The following is a 22498-nucleotide window of genomic DNA, read 5'->3' on the forward strand; positions in this document are numbered from 1 at the left end:
TGGCGTGGAATTACAGAAAATGCCAGACTCCTCTGTGAAGGCATGCGTATGGCTGTGGGAAATGGAACTCAAACCCTCTTTTGGGATCATAAGTGGGCAACTGACCTTCCCTTGAGTGACATTGCAACACAACCAATTCCTTCAACCATTGCAGGAGCTATAGTAGCTGAAATGTGGGAAATCAACCACGGTTGGTGTTGGGAAATCTTTGCCCCCTACCTACATGCTGATACCTTAAAACTCATTCAATCACATGAATTGAGAGAAGATAGGGAGGTAGGAGATTTAGTTTACTGGAAGGGGAATTCCCATGGAAAATTCACCATCAAATCTGCCTTGTGCATCATGAGGCACGAAGAAGACAATCTAGATGAAGATTGTTGGGAGGCTGTGTGGAGAGCACCAATACAACAAAGGATACGGGCATTCTTGTGGCTATCCTGTCATGACCGGGTACTTGGTAATCTCAATAGGTTCAAGAGAAGAATGACTGATGACCCCAAGTGTTTTATTTGTGGTGAGGGTGAAGAATCAACACTACACATACTTCGTGACTGCCCTGCGGCAAAGGTGATATGGAGAAAAATGGGTGGCGCTGCGCTACTTCCAAGGTTCTTTCAGTGCACTCTGAAGGACTGGATAACTGAAAACCTTGAGGGGAAAGCAATGATGAATGATGAGACTTGGCCTACATCCTTTGGGCTAGCCAATCACGGAATCGCTCAAAGCCTTAGGCTTACCATTTTACAATCTGTACCTGTAGAGCTGAATCGTATTTTGGTAGAGGACAGCATGGGTGTGGCTCTGCCGCGCTTTGTGCCTCCTTAGAATTTCCTTTCTTTGTTTTTTGTTTAGCTTCTGTTGTTTTCTTTTCCTTTCTGGTTGTTTGCCTCAAGTGAATCAAAAAAAAAACTATTGCAGCAATAGTGTTCTGCCGTTTTTGCCCCCACTCATATGTCTTTATTACTCATTGCCCTTCTGTCCAGCTTATGCCACGTCGCTTCTTCATCCACCGTTGATCTTGTGCCATCTCTCCCTCTTCAGTCTTCACCTCCACTGCTTCCCTTCCTCTTTGTTCTTGTGCGGGTTTCCCAGAACTCCTGATGAGTTGCTCCCTCTTTCTTCACCCTTTCTCTTTCCTCTGTGAATATGCCGGTGCTCTCTCCTCTTAATTTTCTTCGATCTCTCCTCTTCATTTTCTTCCATTTTTTTTTATCTCCACGTACTTTCCAGATTATTCTGTCTTCTACGGATGTGAAGATCAGAAGTTGAAGAAAAGAATGTGCTATGGATTGCGATTGCCGGATTTTTCTCTCCTCCTCCAGCTTGCAATCAACACTCTCACTTCGTCTTCTTCCTCCCTGGTATAATTCTATCTTCTCTGGTTTTGTTACATTAGGGTTCTATTTTCGGTTGTAATTGCTGAATTAGGGTTTTTAATTGAATTGGCAAATTGATTTAGCGTTTTTGTTGCATGAATATGTTAATTTTATGATTAAATCAGATCATTTTGATTTCAATTGATTCAACTTTTGTTCAATTTTCTTCATTTTTGATTTACAGTTGCCTTTTTTCTATTTTTGATTGTAGCTGTTAATTTATGTGGATGCGTAGGAGATGAACAATCTTGCAATTCCAGAACCAAGGGCTTTTCCATGTATTGCTTTAGGTACTACTCAATTATTTTTTTTTCGATCGTAAAGTTTGTTGTGACAATATTTCGAATTCTAGAATTGGTAATCTAAGAATTTTTTTTGATTATCGTTTTAATTATGATTAATTCAGTTTTTTGTTTTTGTTATTTTGTTTCTTTGAATGTATACTGTCTTGAAGGGAAAGGCCATTGGATGTTACCCATGCTCATGCTTTTGTTCAGGTATTATAGGTTTTGCTATCGTCTCTTTGTTTATGTTTACATCTTTCTGATATGGGGTTTGTTTTTGAGGTCTTGATGGTTTGGGTTTTATTTGACAAATCGTAAAAACCACAAGATATGTCTGGGGTTCTGATCTGCACTTTATAATGATATGCTATGAAAATCTGATCTTTGTATAGTGATATGCTTTGTAATATGGGATCAATAAAGGAGGTTAGGTTATTTTAGAGGAATTTTAGGTGTGGTATGCAAGATATGCGTGTTAGGCGGGGTTGCATATCATTCCAGTAAGAAGGCAATCCAATTCATGGTGTATAGGAAGTTAGGTAATGCTTATTCAACATTCGACGTGTTAGTGCTTACTGCAATATTTAGGGTAAAGACACAAGTAAATAGTTGCTTATCTAAATATCAGTGCAGTAGGGTAAAGACACCAAAATCTTGTCCAGTTGCCATTCCAGTTTCTTATTCTCAGGTTCTCTCTTTTTCGTCTAACACTTACTATTTTTGACCAAAATTTTGCATTATTCTTTGTCAAGGTTTGGTTGAGATTGTAATTTGAATTTGTGACATTTATAATTTATATGAATTGTCAATTAATTATCAGTTTTAAGGTTAATGATTTGTATTAATCTTGGGTCTGAAGGTGATAGATATCAGCTTATGGGAACATTAACTAATGTTGTTTACAAGCTTGCTATTAGCATCATAGAAAAGCGGGTGCAGATTTATGCTTTTAATTTTTGGCCTCTTAATTCAGTTATTTAAATTACTCTATATACAACTTCATGGGGATTGTAGCTTATAAGATGGCATGGATAATATCTTTCTGTTATAAAATGGAAGAAGTCACTGAAAGATCATCTTTAACCTATCATGTTTGTTCTTTAGTTTGAACCATTATTATTAGTTAAAATGCAGAACCTTTTCACTTTTATCTGGAGTAGTTGCTAACTCCATAATATTCAAAGTGGTTCCTTATTAGAACCTTCGCACTTTTGGTAATTTGTTACCTTTCTTATATGGGAAGCATAGTAACTTGATAGTCACTTAGTAATGGCATATGTAACTATTAAATCTTAATTGAGCAGACTCTGCTTTGAACTTGTATAACATTTCGTACTAGCAGTCACATCCTTGTATCTTGCAATACTAAAGATGATACTCCGTATAAAGCAAATAAACTACTCCGTATGACTCAGCCTTTACAAAATACAGAACCAATTCTTCTGATTGAATAGGAGCCGCTGCTTTGGTCTCTGATTGAATAGGAGCCGCTGCTTGGTCCTTAACTGGGCTATTATATTACTTTGTGTTTTAATCGTGTTTGTAGTGTCTTGTTCTTGTGAGTCTTGTGATGTCTAATTTTGATCACTAAGCGGGGAGAAATTTACCCTTTTGTAGAGTCGAGGGGATGAAATTTCTTGTTGGATCAATCTGATAGTTATCAAGAGGTTAAAATGACTGAATGAGCGAGCCTTTAATGAGGGGATGAATGCTAAGGACAAACAGAGAAGCCTGGTTATATGTTCCCTGATTTTGTTTTAATAGGGTATTATTAGGTCTTGATTGAATGTGTTGTGTTGTGGATGTTGGTGTCTATTGTTGCTGTTTTGTAGTGGTAATTCTGTTGTTGTTCTATTTCTCCAGTTTCTGTTTTGTTCTACTGAAATTTGTTATTTAGTGCTGAAGTTCATTTTGGCGGTGGGTTAATCAATTCCTTTTGCCGCTACAAATTTTCTACTGGATTAATTAATGTCTGCATGTGAATGAAGTTAAAGGAGTTAACTTTATTTATTTTGGAGTTTCTGGTAATTAATTAATTGAGGCAGTGTGTGTCATGCACTCATGCTTATCATTTGCCAAAGTATGTTTTGCTTTATTGCAAATTATTTGACGTCGCCTCTGCAGGCTCTGCTGGGAATTTATCATTTGCTTCATCCTCAATATCTGGCCTTGTAGGATACGTCAAGGCTTGGGAATTGCCACTTGTAAATCTGTAATGCTGTTGTATATCAAGCTCCTACTTTTTCTTCAGCAAGCTGTTATTCAGCTTCTGTGTGGCATGACAACAGTAAAGACTGCATTGTGCTAAAGATAATCCGTGTTCTTCCACCTGCTGTTCTCAGCAGTCAAGCAAAAGCCATCTCTCCTACATGTGAACTTGCAATTGCAGAAAGGTAAACAATCTACATAGCTTTCTGTATTCTGGCCTTCTGGGTGTCCTAAAATTTCAGCTGTCTTTCTCTTTATGATTACCCCAAACCTTGTCCCGACCTAAAACGAGAGTCAAAAGAGCCTAAAATTTCCTGAATTGCCCCTTATTGAACTGAATTGTTAATAATAGTTGAAGAAAGAAAGCATCCCTTAAGATTATAAACTTTTGGGATAAAGGGAATAATTTTTGTTTTTTACTACAGTTTGCAGTCTCGACGTCTCCTAAACTGGTTACAATTATGTTTACGGATGTTAATGTTTGTCTTGACTCCCTTTTCTTTTTTGAGTAGGTCCTGGTGTTTTTACCCCATATCGGTGAGCGAGTTTGTTCAAATTGACTTTGAAAAGGGAGGCACCACTACTTGCAGGAGATCTGAGGTTTCTAATAAATCCTTCCATTTAACTCAGGTGCATTGGAACCATATCGATGAAAATGGTACTTTTTCACTTTCATGATTGGAGTCAGGAATTCTTGATTGTCTTATCAAGGATTATATTTTTCTGTATGCAGGAGTCTGCCAGGAAGAAGCATGGTTTGATTCAGTGAGCATACTAGAATCTGAATCTGATGATGATTTTATCAGTGTTTTCGGAGGTCAGCAGGATCATCCATAACATTCTTGTTTGTTTAAAGTACACTTTCATATTTGGCATGATTTCCTTTTTACTAATTGTTGCATGATTATTACATACGGGTGGTAGATGGAAAAATACTCAACCTGTCAAACCTGTGGTCAGGTGCACACATGTTACGTCCCCAAGCAGGATTGCTCATTCCCTGTGCAAATGGTGATGAGAAGGCATTACCAGGCTCTTGGTCTGCAATTTCACCCTCCGTTTTTAGGGTCCGGGGCGAGACTTTCTTCAAGTAAGTTCAATCTGTTTATAAGCATCTTCATTTACTCATTACATCAAAAAAATCCCATCTTCTTTTATATTTTACCTTATACAGCAAGTCTTCTATGCAATTAGTTACCTCAAAATCAATAATAAATCCTTCAATGTTCCTGGGTGACAGCGATGGTGAAGGCATAAGTCTGGTGCTGTATTTCAAGCTATCTGACAAAATCGACCAAGAAATTCCATCAGACTTCATAGACAGCATCAAGGTACTTTGTTTCAGTTGTTTTTTGACCTACTTTTTCCTTAAAACACTCACACTTACTACAGTTTATCCTAAAGAAAAGCGTTTCCTAATACACAGACTGATAGACAATGAATCTGAGAAGCTTAAATCAGTGGTTCCGTACAGAGAATGACTTAAAATCTTGTCGGGGGTGGTAAATCCGGAGGATCTTCAGTTGAGTTCTACTGAAAAGAGACTTCTTAATGCTTACAAGGACAAACCAGTTCTGTCACGCCCTCAGCATGATTTTTTCAAGGTTTGACACCATTATCTCAAATCATTCTTTGAGGTTTATTACTCTTAACAATCCGGGAAGCAATTTGAATAAATATATTAGAATGAGTCTTAGAAACCTTGAATGTGCCACATAAAACATGTAAACGGTTTAAAATGATAAGTTAGGTTCCTTAGCTCAAAGTTGGGCGAGAAAATGCCATTTTAGGCAAAATATGACCTATAACGATCAAATAAACCTTAAATGTGAATAAATACATTTGAATATGTCTTAGAAAGTTAACACTAGGCTTATAAAACATGTAATAAGTTTAAAATCATCCCCTAGGTCATTTAGTTAAAAAATGGGAGCGAAAAAATGCCTTGGTTTAGTTTAAATATGACCTATATCGACCAAATGAGCCTAAAATGTGCATAAATACATTAGAATGAGTCTTAGAAACCTTGAATGTGACACATAAAACATGTAAACGGTTTAAAATGATAAGTTTGGTTCCTTAGCTCAAAGTTGGGCGAGAAAATGCCATTTTAGGCAAAATAGAACCTATAACGATCAAATAAACCTTAAATGTGAATAAATACATTTGAATATATCTTAGAAAGTTAACACTAGGCTTATAAAACATGTAATAAGTTTAAAATCATCCCCCTAGGTCATTTAGTTAAAAACTGGGAGCGAAAATGCCTTAGTTTAGTTTAAATATGACCTATATCGACCAAATGAGCCTAAAATGTGCATAGATACATTAGAATGAGTCTTAGAAACCTTGAATGTGACACATAAAACATGTAAACGGTTTAAAATGATAAGTTTGGTTCCTTAGCTCAAAGTTGGCCGAGAAAATATCATTTTAGGCAAAATAGGACCTATAACGACCCAGTATGCATTAAATGTGAATAAATACATTTGAATATGTCTTATAAAGTTAACACTAGGCTTATAAAACATGTAATAAGTTTAAAATCAGCCCCGAGGTCATTTAGTTAAAAAATGGGAGCGAAAATGCCTTAGTTTAGCCTAAATATGACCTATATCGACCAAATGAGCCTAAAATGTGCATAAATACATTAGCATGAGTCTTAGAAACCTTGAATGTGACACATAAAACATGTAAATGGTTTAAAATGATAAGTTTGGTTCCTTAGCTCAAAGTTGGGCGAGAAAATGCCATTTTAGGCAAAATAGAACCTATAACGACCCAATAAGCATTAAATGTGAATAAATACATTTGAATATGTCTTAGAAAGTTAACACTAGGCTTATAAAATATGTAATAAGTTTAAAATCGGCCCTTAGGTCATTTAGTTAAAAAATGGGAGCGAAAATGCCTTAGTTTAGCTTAAATATGACCTATATCGACCAAATGAGCCTTAAATGTGCATAAGTACATTAGAATGAGTCTTAGAAACCTTGAATGTGCCACAGAAAACATGTAAACAGTTTTAAATGATAAGTTTGGTTCCTTAGCTCAAAGTTGGGCAAGAAAATGCCATTTTAGGCAAAATAGGATCTATAACGACCCAATAAGCATTAAATGTGAATAAGTACATTTGAATGTGTCTTAAAATGTTAAAACTAAGCTTATAAAACATGTAAAAGGTTTCATATGGTGGCTTAGGTTATTTAGTTCAAAGTTGGGAGCGAAAATGCCATTTTTCGCTTGCTTTGATTTTTGTTAAAAATGTCTGTTATATTTGTTCTTGTTGTTTTCTTTGATGATGTAAAATATGTCGGTGCTAAATTAGGATTCTTGATGTGATTTATGGGATGGGTTTATGGTTTATGTTCAATAAATTGGATCAGCATTTCAATTTATGTTGTTTTTAAAATAAATTTTTAGCTGAAGTTGCAATATGCGTTACTTTGTGTTGGATATGAAAAGAAAATGGATCATTTGATGCGCCGCCATTCGAAAATTGACCCAATGGAGAACAAAATTTGATAAATTGGTTATGAAATTAGGGTCTTCTGTTGAAGATATTTAATGTTGTCCATGTAATCTTTGTGAGGAAATTTTGAGGTGCATTTTTCGGATGTACTGTAAAGTTACTAAGCTTAGGCAAAGCCAAGAGCAAAGTATGATGCTTTCACTTTCAGGTTGTCCAGTTCCAAAAGAAATGTGCCGCAGAATCACGCTACATCAATAGAGGCTAATAGTTGCTTTTAAATTTAGTAAACTGTTAATCAATGATGACATCCTAATGGGCTTTGACTATATTAGGGAATTGACCTTGTTTACTGTGATTCTAAAGTGAATGCGATTTGTTTCATAAAGTTTAAAGTTATGATTTCAGCAACCGTTGAGTGACTTGTTACTTCTTATAATTACAGATGGTGCAAACTCCTCTTCGTGTTGCTGCTGGCTACAATGATGTTGAGATTGTTGAAGTTTTGCTGAAATGGATGGGATTGGAGAAGGTTGAGCCGGAAGCAAGGAATATGGTATGAGCTTGCACGTTGGTGAATTGTGCATAAGGTTGCAGCAAACAGTTGACTTTTTTTTGACCCCTAACATTACAGTGCTTTTTTGCAGTCTGGGGAGACTCCATTACACATGGCCGTGAGAAGAATGACTGCAATGAAGTTGTTAAGCTGCTTCTTTCTCATGGTACTTCTGTGGAGGCCAAGGCTAATGTAATTTTCTTTCTTCTCTCTCCACGTCCTTCACAATAATTATTAGAGTATAGATGTTAGTTGAACGTTGAACCTGTCAAAATCTGTTTTCTTAAAGATCTCTTTCTTTTGTCTATATTTCGAATAATTATTACAGAGAGATCTCAAAAATTTCATGTTATTTACACTATTCAAAAATCATAGTTATTGAGAAATACATTTCCGTTTTTCCACCATTGCTTCTCGGCATTACAAAACATCAGTTTACTTTCACATGTATCATTTTAATGAAAAGATCTGAAGTCTTTACTTTTTCCTCCTCTGTAACATTTATTGACCGAGTGATTATGCTTTTGTACTACGATTGAGCTACTCAGCTTCCTTCAACCAACAAATCTTCTTCACCATTGATCAAAAATATTCACATATGGGATTTAAATATATGAATATCTTTAATTTTGAGTAGCTTGAAAATGATCCAAGCAATATAGGCCTTAGTATATCTAATTTTGAGTAGCTTGAAAATGATCCAAGCAGTATAGGCCTTAGTATATCTATAATGCATTTTCTTATTTTGTTTGTAGGATAGTGGTTTCATTGCCACTGCTTGTAGTAGGTTTGTCTTGAGATGAGACTGAATGTTACTAGAAAGTATTATTTGAAATTGATATAGTTTTTAAGAGAGAATCACGCTGCATAATGAACAAACGTGAAAGACTTTGAAATCATTTATTGGCTAGGAGGGGTATGGAAGTTTTTTTATCTTGAACTCGCAATATTCATCTTACAATTTTATTTTATTTTTTCAGTTTCCTACTGCTTGATTAGCCTATGCGCCAAAAGAAATCCAAGGGGAAGACATATAGTCAAGTTTGATATTGTTTGTAATTTATTGAAGTGTATGACCATGCAGTTTGCACAACGAGATTGTAAGATTTTAATGGATAATCTTTGTGTTTATCCCACAAGATGCGTTCTTTATATATTTCAGAGAATCTTTTTCAGAAACTGTTTTCAATTTCTGGGTTGTGATTAAGTTTACACTTTATTTTGACATTAGCTGAAATTAATATGGTATGATCGGAAGTTTCCTTATGCTAATACTAATACTATTATATGCAACTTTGATTCCCTGAAACTCGAGAATGCAAGATGGAAGGTATGTAAATTCATCTGTGATCTACCTTTCCACAGGAAAATTTGGTGTAAATTTTGTTCTTTGTGCAGGTTATTTTCACTGATGATTCGAGATATCGACAGCAAGGATAAACATCTAGAAGAAAGTTGTACAGGAAGTTCTGAAGAAAATAGCTGATGGGTGGCGTACCAACTCTAAGGAAGCAACAGGTTTCTGCTTACGGCGTAGTAGCTGAATTGTTGGAGCAATACCCGGTTGATGGAAATTTTACCTTGCTTGGTCCATTGATATCCTAATGGAAGAATTCAAGAACACTCAAGTTATCAAAGTTTGGGACATCTTACCAGCTTCCAAGATTCCTACACTTGCAAGGGAACTTGATGCTTGGTTTGGGAAATATACCATGGACTTCATGAATCGTTGCAAACACAAATCTTTCCAAGGGTATGTCTAATATTCCCCCTTTTCAAAAATGCAAATATAAGCCGTCTTTTCTTTTTTGACAAATATAAGCAATCTTGTTAATGTAATTAGTAGTTCAAGACGGAAAAAGTTTAGGAACTTGTCTTCCTAATGGGTTCTGCTACTTGTGCATACAGGAAATTGATAGTGCCAATGTCATGGCCAGTTCATTCTGTTCTCGGTGTTGATTCTTTGTCAGACAGGATTTCCGCTATGAATATATGGGATGATTGAGAAGAATCCTGGTTTTAGAATTGATTTGGCAATAAGGATGCTTTTGTTTTTTGTAAGTGCGCAGCTTGCAGGATTATGTTGCATTTGTCAAAAGCATATCGACTGATAATTTATTGGTTATTTTTTGTGAATTGTAGGAAGCATACGGAGTGAAATCAATCAGTTCTCAGTTGAGAGAGAGAACGCGTGCAGAGAAAGGTCTTAGGGAACCTGGCAGAGAAAGGCTCCTTCAATGTTCCATTTTACATCCTAATTGGCATCTATTCTACCATATCACCTAAATTCAGTTTTTTGCTTAAGAATATTACTCATTTTGAGTTGATGTATCTAAATCAAGAAGATGATGGCAAAGAAACAAATAGGACATGTAATCTGAAACTGCTCGAAAGACAGACCCTGTCTTTGCAAATTAAAAATGAAAGAGAGTTTTTTCTTAAATTTTTTGTTAAAGTTTAATTTTTGGCGAAAATATATCATTCAATTCTTTGCATTGTCATGCTAATGAACTCCTTGTCTTGCTTGAATGATGTTAACGTTAATAAAAAACATATATATACGGAGTACTAGGTTTCCTATTTCCGGAGCAAAGAAAATTAATTGTTCTAGGAGAGTAGGACTCTATATAAGTATAGACTATAAAGTATGTTTTTGGTACATTATCAAGGACATAATACGTACGAAGTTTATGTAAAAGGATAGGAAAAAAAAATGTAGATATTTTTTAGAGGAAAAGTATTTTTGATGGGAAAATTTACATCAAGAATGATTCATTCTTGGTGTATGTTTTAGTATAAAGTTATAGATATTGGCTAATAAATTAATCACTAATTGTGTTAGATATTGTAACCATATTTTGAATGAAACTAAATCTATTTTTTAAAAACTGAACATTGACCTAAAATCACAATATTTCAAGCACAATTTATATTCAATTGTGACTATGATTAGTAACTAAGTTATATTCTACGCTCGTTAAATTAATTCTTAATCACTCAATTAGGCAACCTAATTATACAACTAATTTTGCAAACCGATTTTAATATCTTGGGGGACCGCGCGCGCTAGCGCGCGGTCCAACAACTAGTATACTAAAAGAGAGGAAATCAATGTGGTGATAACAAATGTCACTCATTGATTGGCCTCTCTTTTAATTAAAATAATAATAAAATACAGTGCGTCTCCTGTGAGACCAGTCACACCATCAACTTGATGGTGTGACGAGCGCGAAACCAATAAAGTACCTCCCCTAAAACTATTAATAAAAAGTAACAGATCTAAACTATAGAAGTAACATACCTAAACTAAAAAAGTACCTCCTCTAAAATTATATAAAAAAAAGTAACATGTCTAAACTATAGAAGTAACATACCTAAACTAAAAATGTACCTCCCCTAAAACTATTCCGTATAAAAAAAGTAACATGTCTAAACTATAGAAGTAACATACCTAAACTAAAAAAGTACCTCATCTAAAATTATAAAAAAAGTAACATGTCTAAACTATAGAAGTAACATACTTAAACTAAAAAAAATACCTCCTCTAAAATTATTAAAAAAAAAAGTAACATGTCTAAACTATAGAAGTAACATACCTAAACTAAAAAGGTATCTCCCCTAAAACTACTCCGTATAAAAAAAAGTAACATGTATAAACTATAGACGAAGTAACATACCTAAACTAAAAAAAGTACTTCCTCTAAAATTAAAAAAAAAACGTAACATGTCTAAACTATAGAAGTAACATACCTAAACAAAAAAGGTATCTCCCCTAAAACTACTCCGTATAAAAAAAGTAACATGTATAAACTATAAAAGTAACATACCTAAACTAAAAAAAGTACCTCCTCTAAAATTATATAAAAAAAAAGTAACATGTCTAAACTGTAGAAGTAACATACCTAAATTCGCAAGTGTGAACTGGTCTCACCATCAGTTGATGGTGAGGACAGTTTCATATAAGAATTTGGGAATAAAATATATGATTCTATGAGATAACATCTATAAAAATAATATGGAATAAAATATTTTGTTGTACTCCGTATGATATTTTTTTGTTGTTAACTTTCGCTATGTAAAAATAAGTTTATTTTAACATTTCGTATATAGCAGAGATTATTGCAATCAAGTAAAGTCACAGTATATTTTTCTTATAGAAAAAAATTATAATTCTGATTACTTATTACAAACTTAGAATACTAAAATAATGGATATATTACGTACTAAAAAACTTACAATGAGTCAAACTTATTAGGGAATTAAAATTATACATGAAATGATATTATTTCATCTTAGCTACAAGTACGTAGTAGCATAATTTGTTTTACAATTGCAACAATATTCACCATAAGCCTATGTCAATAAAAAAAAATATTCCATGTTCCAATAATCTTTTCTAGAAAATATTAATTATAGGAAAAGTGTATAGTATATAGATTAGATTTTTAAAATTGTCTTAACAAAAGTATTTGAATGAGATATATATGCGGAAGTGTAACGCCCCGATTTTTCGGCTCCTTAATTATCGGTAATAAACTGTACTTAACTGATTATTGGCAGCGGAATTAGGCTTAATTAATCTTGGGACCTGTGGGTATGGGCCCAAAAATAAAATAATCCTCAAAAAAAAACATTCCATAAATAATACAACTTTCCCAAAAATAAATATAAATCAATATTCTAATAACAACCTCAATAACAGGATTTCCATAATAAATAATTTCTCATCTCGATATCTCCATAATAAATAACCAACTCCAGTAATAACTCTTCTTTGAGCAACTTGAGCTCCTTAATCGAACCTGTACATCATCATAAAAATAGAAAACAGGAAAAACACAGAAAAATGCCAAAAATGAGTAGAAAACTCAGTAATATTACTCCAGCCCGTCAAAACGGTTTTATTTTGAAAATCATTTGGCACATATCAATCATTAGCATTTATTGTTCGGAAATAACTAACTTAGTCTCGTTATCTTGAAAACTGTGTCGGCAAGGAATTATTTCCTTTACAACTCATTGGCAAATACAGGCTTTGGCGGGACTTTTCTTACATCTTTTCAGGGGGAAACTGTTTCCCAAACTTTAACTTTAACTTGCCTCCACCTGTAACTTGCCCATTTACTAGTTCAGTTCACTTTTCCATGCCGACAAAAGCAACATCGTCTTTCTTTAAAATAACTTTATAAATATCATAATTATTTCCGAACAACGTCTTTAACATCATAAAATAATAAAATACTTTAACATATCGTCATGATCATAATCATAAATATATATCATCATTTATCACATAAAACACATAATAAACATATAATCACATAATAGTCACACATGTTATATACGGACATATAACATAAAATGCTAGACATAATAATTACCTCGTTCGAAAATCCAATCTGCTTAATCCTTATTTATCATCACCCTATAGATCTCAAATTCACCGTATATTCCTCATTAGTTGCGTTTATACCTTATTGTTCAATATTATAACATAAGATCTTCAAAAATCTATTACTATATACTAAAAGAGACACCAGAAATGACACGTGTTATTTCCTGTTGAAAAATTTTCCCGCCAAAAACTCTTTCCTAAAAAAACATATTTATTTTATTCTTTTTTTATTTTCTCTTCTTTTGTATAAATGTTTGTATATGGAAAAAAATATAGGATTATCGAATATGCCATTATTAAAAGTTTGATAAAATTTTAGTCAAATTGTCATGTCAATAATAGAAAATATTCTTACTCGATATTTTGGTCAAATTAGCATATTAAATATATCAAATATTTTAGTCAGATCATCATATTAAACATATAAAATATATAATACATAGTATGTTAAAATATGATAATATGAGTACATTCGAGATTATTAATTACGCAATAGATTTAAGGGATAAATAATTCAATTAAAATTTTTATGAAAAAGATGGTCAATAATAATTTTTAAATATCCGTGCGTGCACGGGATCTAATCTAGTTAGAAATAAGTAATTACCAAAATAATGTTTATAAAGTTAAAAGTATGTTAATACTTACTGTCTTTTATCAGCCCATAATAATAGATGTTCCATCAAGGCCCACTTAAATGCAAGTTTACTTTGTCTACCAACCTCAATTAAAGAAAGGAGCAGTAACATACGGAGTAAAATTTGGTTCTTTGAAACATTTGGGAAACCAAAGAAGCGGGGGCAATTGCAGCAACTTCACAAAACAACGCACCATAGCAGCTGGGGCCACGACGGCGTGCTAGACTTGGCGACAGAGAGAGGTGGCGCAGGGTCGGGGATGGAAGTGGCGCCGGTGGTCAGAAGGTGGTGCCACGGTGGTGAAACAGAGGAGAGAGAAAATGTCCGAAAAATGGTAATATGTTTTGGGTTTACAAATTTCTGGGCTTGAATTGGTGTTCTTGTGGGTATTATTGGTGAGATATGGAGCTTGAATTGTTTGGCTATGGCAGCCATAACCCACGAAATAAGGAAAGAAGAAACAATGTTAATTTACCCAACAAATTCATAAATGGAGATGGATTTTTGAGCTTGAAGATGACTGAATTTTAATGGCTATTTATAGAGTTTATGTGACATGATGAGTCATGAAATTACATAAAAGTTTCAGACATCTGGCTCTTAACATGCTTGACACGCAGAGGAGAAGGAAGAATCATCTTTGCTATGAACTTGAAAGTCAAAGAAAATAGAGAAATATCAATATTTGGAAAGTTATAATGGCTGTGAATACTTCTTGCTTACATGTATAAAAGAGAAAGGTGGAAAATGAGTTTGAGTTTTTTTTTTCCATGAATTTTGACATGCTTTTAGGGAAGAAGAAAAGTCAACAAATTAGCTTATATTTTTCCAAGCTCCAAGTACACGTGTAGAAATAATGAATGATGAATAAGAATTTGACTTTAGCTTGACCGGAAAAACAAACAAAATGATAGTCTTGCTTTAGGTGGAAAATAAAATTAGGCTTCAATAATGATATTATGTCACAATAAAATGGTAGACATAATAAGAGAATTAAAATAGCTCGGAAAAAAAATTAGGACTAATTACGTGAATAATCGTAATTACCGATTAATAAAAGAGGCTTAAAATACGGGGTGTTACAGGAAGTATTTGGATGAGATACGAAACTATTAATGTAAACCGTAAGAATATATATAAAGAATATATATATTTGAAAGTTATAGATATTATGCAAATTGCATGCCCGTTATAAATTAGGAAGTAGTGACATGTGAGAATCTATAAATCTATATATATAATATACTAAAAGAGAGGAAATCAATGTGGTGATAACAAATGTCGCTCATTGATTGTCCTCTCTTTTAAATGCAACATGATTTTACTTGACGCAACCCTTTTTTCTTTCATTTGTTTCATTCTGAAAAAAAAACCTAACAAACACTTTTATTGTTTTCTCTCAACCTTTTCCCCTATTATTTTGGTTCACGTAAACTTGAATTTTTTTAGTGTAACGTGTACGTGATAAAATTAGAATACGTATTTGGATTGACATAGACGATTTTTTTTGACTTGGAAAACCTTGGAATTGAGGTAATATCCGTTTTTTTCTGTTTTTTTCGAGTCACTTCATGTAACTTATATGAAATATACACTTCCATTTTGTACAGATTGAACAAAACAGAATTAGCTATTTCGTATAGATTAAACATAGTGGAACTAACTATTTCGTACAGATTGAACAAAATCGAGTTAACTATTTCATACAGATTGAACAAAATATAGTTAACTATTTCATACAGAAACCAAAGAATTAAAAAGGGTATTTCTGGTTTTTTAAAGGGGTGCGCCAAAGTAATTGAAGGTTGCGTATAGCAACCGTGAAAAAAAATGATTCTATGGGATTACATCTTTAAAAATAATACGGAATAAAATTATTTGTTGTACTCCATATGATATTTTTTTTGTTGTTAACTTTCGCTATGTAAAAGTAAGTTTATTCTAATATTTCGTATATATCAGAGATAATTGAAGTTAAGTAAAGTCAAAGTATATTTTTTTATAGAAAAAAATTATAATTCTGATTACTTATTATAAACTTAGAGTTCTAAAATAATGAATATATTACGTATTAAAAAACTTTGACAAGGAGTCAAACTTATTAGGAAATTAGAATTACACATGAAATGATATTGTTTTATCTTAGCAAGTACATAGTAGCAGCCATCTTTAACATATTTTTTATATACCTATTATTCTATTTTTTATATATAACATTGGAAACAAAAAAGACAGAATATAATACTATCAACCTTTTAAAGATTTGTGTCATATAAAATACAGATATGCATAACAAACATTAACTCTTGATTTAAATATATTTAACAAGGTTGTTTCAAACATTTAGTAAAGCTTAATGTTTACTAACAAAATGAGACCCCTAACCCTATAGTTTTGTATGACGGCCCCTAGCCTATACTAAATCTTAAACTTCAAAAATAACTTTTTTCACAATCTCATTATCGTAATATTTTTATACGGAGCACGGGTAATAATTATTCACTTATATTATAGAAGTCTTAAGTGCATTTTTATTGAAATTTTGACTAATATATCGTAATTTATCTATATATTCTACTAAAAGAGAAGAAATCAATTATGTAGTGATGACAATGTCACTCATTGTTTCTACTCTATTTTAATATAAATAATAATTAAACTTAAAAAAATTACAACATCAAATATTTTACAACCTTATAATCTCACGCAAATAGTATATATATGCCCAAAAATAAGGGTGACACTACAAGAATTTGTATCTTTAACGACAACCTAATTACGACGGGGCAAAAATCCCGTCGCAAAATCCTTTTGCGACGGGGCTAACAACCAAACAATGACAGGAATAACCGTCGCAAATGTCTTTTACGACGGGTTTACGACGGATTTACGACGGTATTTTCTATTAACGACGGCCCTCTTTTATGACGGGTTCGCGACAGGAAATCCCGTCGTTAATCAACGATCATTGGCCTTTCGAGACGGGATTTCCCGTCGTTAATAGTACTATTTCTTGTAGTGTGAGAATAGTAATATCAAATGGTCATTACTTTTTACCAAATATATATATAATATGCATAACTGACACTTACTAAAAGTGTTACTATGTTGATTACGAATATAATTTTTTTTACTAATAACTTACATATAAAATCCTTTACTAATAACTTACATATTATAAACGAATTGTCGAAGACTTTATAATAGAGTTTTAAAATTCAAAAACTCTCTTATCAAAAAAAAATTGAGTCTAGGGGTGGGTTTGAGGCGGGTGTGAATACATGGGAGGGGGTGATGCAGAAGGGATGCATTTTATTTTGTACCTCTCGAAACGGAGATTTAGAGGCCTGAGTATCATTCCTATCGTGGATGGAGGGGATAGGGATGTGAATTGTAGGCAGGTACGGGTGTGCTGGCCAAAAGTAGATATATTATTTTCGAATATAGGGATGTCAGATTGTCAGTGGAGCAAGTTTTTGGGGGATCCCCATGTGCACCCACCCTAAGTTGACGGGATTAAAACTGTATTCGTTACGGGTGATGGATTTTAGATTGGACCCGCCTGCGTCATTGATCCTTCATATAATTGATTATGAATATATAAATAAAAAATTAATACTAACTTACATATTTTAATGTTTTTTTTATTTACTCAATTATTCTAATCAGACGGGTGGGTTAAAGGCGTGTGTGAATACATGGGAGGGGGGGTGATGAAGCGATGATTTTTATTTTATATCTCTCGAAATGGGATCGGGAGCGGTAGGTATCATTATAATCGTGGACGGTTGGGATGAGGATGAGAATTGTAGGCGGGTACGGGTTTGCACCCCCCCCCCCCCACCCCCCACCCCCGCGCCTAAAGTCATCTCTAACTAAATAAAGTAAATGGTGTAGGTTGCTGTTAAGTAATTGGGTTATGATGTTCTGCAAAAGGCTTATTTTCGGAAGCCCACACCGGCCCATACCGTGCCCACCCCTAGGCCATCGTATGAGAGGTAAGTCGCGGAGGACTCAGCAGCAGCTTTACAAGTCAAGGGGGGGAAGGGGATTCGAACCCGTGACTTGTGGGCACATTCTGCAACGCCCCTACCAACTGAGCCACGACCCGGGGGGTAATTGGGTAATGATGTTGATGGGGCGAATTTGCGAGTATTAAGTGGGTATTACTATCGAAGTAAAGATGAATGAGATAACTTTATGCTTAACACAATTGATGAATAAGAATGAAATTAATTCTATCTATGTACCCTTAAGTGTTTTAATAAATAAGATATCGAATGATCAATAACAAATTTATCCATCATTAATTCTAATTTGGAGAACATCTATAAGCTCTACTTTGATAATAATTGTCTACCAATTTTATATAAATTTATATTTAGATTATATACCGTGTATCGCACGGGTACTATAAAGGGAAATGAAAATATTGGTGGGCCTTACCATAAATACCACTTAAATTACCCTTCTGCCCTGGTTATACCATTGCAATGGTATAGTAGCTATTAGACCTGTCAAAAATCGACCTGACCCGAAAACCGACCCGAAAATAATGGGTCCTGAACAAGATTTTGTGACCCGTAACCCGATTTTATCCGAACCCAAGCAACCCGAAAAGTAATGGGTCAAAACCCGACCGAACCCGTTTTGGACCCGACCGATTGAAAATTATTATTTATACTAAAAAAAATGAGATTATGAGAAAATTTAAGCATAATAAACACGTTGTTTTTACTATTGTTGTGTGTAATATAATTTTAATTTGAATTATACGCCATTTTATGGTTGAATTTGACTAAATATAAACTTGTGTAGGAAAATTTGTTAATTTTTGCTCATATTTTGTATATTTATCACCTAAATTAATGAAAATATAATGCGCGTTTTAAAATCTCTCAACCCGTTGGGTCGACCCGAACCCGAAAATTCTGGGTCTTGAACAAGCATTTGTAAACCCGAACCCGAAAGTGACCGACCCGATTCAACCCGAACCCGAAAACAATTTTTTACAACCCGACCCAACCGACCCGTTTGACAGGTCTAGTAGCTATAGTCCCAGACAACCTCGCAAGGTGGACTACGCTGGTACGGAGTGAGAAATTTTCTCCTATCACAAGGTGGAGAATCTGCATCTCCTTCCTCCTCCTCCTCAGTCCTCCCGCATTCTCCTCCTGTTTAAACCCTAACAACAAAAGCAGAGATCTTTGTAGTTGGTAGGTGTATCCATTGTCATTGTCGTTGCCGCCGCCGCCTCTGCCGACCACCTCCCCTTCTCTGGTGCTGCTATTCTCGGTAATTATCTACAATCGATTTTTCTGTTGATTTTTATTTCTAATTTTCTGAATTATTAAATATATTCTGGGATTGGGTTTTGTTGTTGTCTTTCTTTCGGTTTTGTGAAATTCGTATTATACTTCTATGATATGATTCGATTTTTCTGATTTCAAATTGTTAAATTTAATATCCTGTTGGGTTTGTTTTGGTGTTTTTCCATGAGAAATTCTACTTGAAGTTCGTATAATCTGATTCAATTTTTCTGGTAATCACTTAACCTAGAAGAAGAATGTAAGAAACCCAAACAGTGGAGGGGTGGGGATATGATGAATAAATTAGGTGTTGAAGGAAGTTGGATTCTTGTGGACCGCTCACTGTTACCTAATTCTCTAATCACCCCCACGAACCTGGAACTCCAAAAGCCAAATTATAACATGAAAATGATACAATTTTGGTCTAATTTAGCAACATAAGTAGCGAATTGCAAACCCGTACCCAAGTCTCGTATTAGCGAATCAGGTAGCAGTGTCACACGCTGCTTGCTTTATCACCCAAACGTGACCTAGACTCAGAACCAAATGTAGTCTGTTAGTCTTCTGCAATCTCTGTGTTTGATTGAGGTCCACACTGTGCATTGGCATATAGGCAGAATATCTCCGCGGTACGTAACATTGGAAGATATTGCATCTTATAAAAGGCCCTTATGTATCTCTTTTACTTGTGATTTTTTTGTTGCCTTCTCTTTGTATCTCTCTTACTTTGTGTTGGCTTGTTTGTGAACCGTCCCTCGCCCTAACTAAGGAGATTTTGAAGGGTTTTTTGTTTCTTAGTTGTTGTTGATCCTTTGAGTCATTGAAGAAGGGCTCGGGAGTAGGTGGAATCAAGTTGCTATTTTGTTCTAATTTAAAGTAAGATTATGCTGTCATGTTTCTCATTTGTATGAAACTAAGTAGCCACCATCAATAAAGTGGGACTAAGATTTTTATTTAGGTCATGCTACACCTGTATCTTAAGAACACAAGAAAGTCCAGTACAGAAACGAGCTAAATAATTACTGTGATTACCTTTTTCCATGATGTTTCTAAAGAAATTGTTCGATTTGAACCTTAAGTACAGACATCACAGTCCACCTGGTTCAACTATGGATTAATATATGGATAAGGGTTGTTTTTTATGGTGGATGTTGGTTTGTTCGGGTACTCTGAATTTATTTCATTGCCAGTAATAATTTGTATTTTGCAGTAAGTTTTTATAAATCTTGATGGATTTTGTAATGATTTTCTGTCCTAGATGTTTGTAATATTTAAAATATACCCACCAAAAGTTGAATTCTTTCTATTTAGATTCCATCGGTACTTAGGGTCTTGCCATAGATTCTGCTACACCACTCTATCATGAAATGGCTGAAATATCACGCTGTTTCGCAAGTTGGAATCCCTTTAAAGTTTGACCTTTTTGTGTTCCTTTGGGTTGGAATTATTGTGATTATGATGCTAGTAAAGTAGTAAAGTTGTTCCTTTTTCCCAATTTTTTTGTACTGTATACATAAAACATCATCTTCATGTTTCCTAGAAGACCAGAACTAGAAAAGGTGAGTTTTAGGAATTTAGAATCTGAAGTCTTTTATCAGTAATTTCTCTGATTTTATCATTTGATAACAATTTAGTTACTTTGTCTTTATGCGGCTCAGTCAATAGTATCGAGTCTTGCACCGTGAAATTTGATTTCGATTGCAGACCTTGTTTCTTTTAGTATGAGAAGTTTTATCATATCTTGTCACTCGAAGTTTAGATGTCTTGCGCTTCTCTGAAATATCATTCTGACTTGCAGCTTTGATTTACTTAATTCTTTGCTATGCTTCAGAAACACCGATGTGGTTCATCTCTATGGTCTCTATAACTCCTTTTTTAAGTCCTCATAACATGACTTTTGTATGATTATATTGGCAGTTTGGTGTGAAACATATGCTCAACATCTTGTCTAGTTCATAAATTTGATACAACGACATGGAACAGAAGAACCAGATTGAAAGTCAAGGTAACAACACTCATGAAAGAAATGAGAAATCATCAATCCAGCTAAAGGTTCTGTTTTTTGCCAGAGCACGGGATTTAACCGGGTTAGCTGATATGCCACTAGAGGTAACATCTGGTAGCACGGCTCGTGATTGTTTGGATAAGATTGTCACTCAGTTTCCTGGCCTCGAAGAAATTCGAGGGTGCATGGTGCTGGCTTTGAACGAGGAGTATGCATCTGAGTCAGCTATTGTTCAGCATAGAGATGAATTAGCCATTATACCACCAATAAGTGGAGGGTGATAATAATTCCCTTGTATTTTTGAAATTCTTGTAACTCTTTGTATAAAATAAAAAGTGCAAATAATCCCTTGATCAATTTGATATGAAATGCAAGCTATCGACTTTGTTACAGAGATTATGAGTATTTGTCTTTGCTTCCCGTGTAAACTGACTGCAGGTTACAGACAGTATCAATTTCGATTGTGGGATTTTGGAAGTTTGGAACTTTGATAATGTTTGTGCATCAAACATGATCTATTACAGAATCAGCCTTCGAGTGTGAGTTTTGGAAAGAACTCTTCAAGGGCTACTTTCAGCTTTTGGGTATTCGAGTTTATTCGAGAAAGACTGATTAGAATCCGGCTAATTGCCTAAGAATTAGACAACTGATAAAGGAGGAAGATTGATTATGGCTTTAATCTAGCTAGGGATCTGTTTTGTTTGACTTATTTATGACAAAATAAGTTCAGTTATGTTCAAATGATATAAGTTTGGAAAAAATAAGTTTTTCAGACCATTTCACACACAAATAAGTTTATTTTAGACAAAATAATTTTTTTTTAGATAAAATTAGTTCAAATAAGTTCAGTTAATTTCAAATATGTTAAATTTAGTATACGTTCAGAGAAAATAAGTCGAATAGAACGAACCTTAAGTCTGGTTTGAACTAGTTAGAGAAATACAAGATGGTACTCATCTATGGCGCATAAATCTAAGTGCATATGTTTCACAATATCGTGTACAAGCTTTCGAAAATGCAAGTGCATAATACCCACAGTCTGTTACAAAGATAAAAGGCCAACAGGGGAAAACATGGCCCATGAAACATGTGATTTTACAGCATCTGATGTTGTAGTATTGTTACAAAAAAAAGTAGCCAAAGCTTTCGAAAATGCAATGAACAAACAAGAACTACTAGAGTATTGTGTACATGTGTCTATAATCTAATTTACACGTCATCTGTATCTTCGAGATACGGTAAACTCCGATATAGT

General features: G+C 34.1%; 3 protein-coding genes across 3 annotated transcripts; all 3 read left to right on the top strand.

Annotated features, from left to right (window-relative positions):
- The first annotated feature begins 2715 nt into the window (after positions 1-2715).
- On the top strand, positions 2716-4965 carry LOC130467278 (uncharacterized). The gene is made up of 6 exons (XM_056835748.1): positions 2716-2754; positions 3527-3584; positions 3915-4056; positions 4384-4529; positions 4605-4688; positions 4832-4965. Exons 1-6 carry the CDS (start codon positions 2716-2718, stop codon positions 4963-4965), a joined length of 603 nt encoding a protein of 200 aa, XP_056691726.1.
- Positions 4966-5093: 128 nt separating this feature from the next.
- LOC130466827 (uncharacterized) lies at positions 5094-9479 on the top strand. The gene is made up of 4 exons (XM_056835403.1): positions 5094-5202; positions 7786-7896; positions 7988-8088; positions 9295-9479. Exons 1-4 carry the CDS (start codon positions 5095-5097, stop codon positions 9380-9382), a joined length of 408 nt encoding a protein of 135 aa, XP_056691381.1. The 5' UTR covers position 5094; the 3' UTR covers positions 9383-9479.
- A 9522-nt stretch (positions 9480-19001) lies between these two features.
- LOC110779708 (molybdopterin synthase sulfur carrier subunit) lies at positions 19002-21637 on the top strand. The gene is made up of 2 exons (XM_021984191.1): positions 19002-19224; positions 21156-21637. The coding sequence occupies exon 2, from the start codon at positions 21213-21215 to the stop codon at positions 21522-21524; it is 312 nt and encodes a 103-aa protein (XP_021839883.1). The 5' UTR covers positions 19002-19224; positions 21156-21212; the 3' UTR covers positions 21525-21637.
- Positions 21638-22498: the final 861 nt, after the last annotated feature.

The sequence above is a fragment of the Spinacia oleracea genome, chromosome 2, assembly GCF_020520425.1.
Source record: "Spinacia oleracea cultivar Varoflay chromosome 2, BTI_SOV_V1, whole genome shotgun sequence".
Classification (NCBI taxonomy): domain Eukaryota; kingdom Viridiplantae; phylum Streptophyta; class Magnoliopsida; order Caryophyllales; family Amaranthaceae; genus Spinacia; species Spinacia oleracea.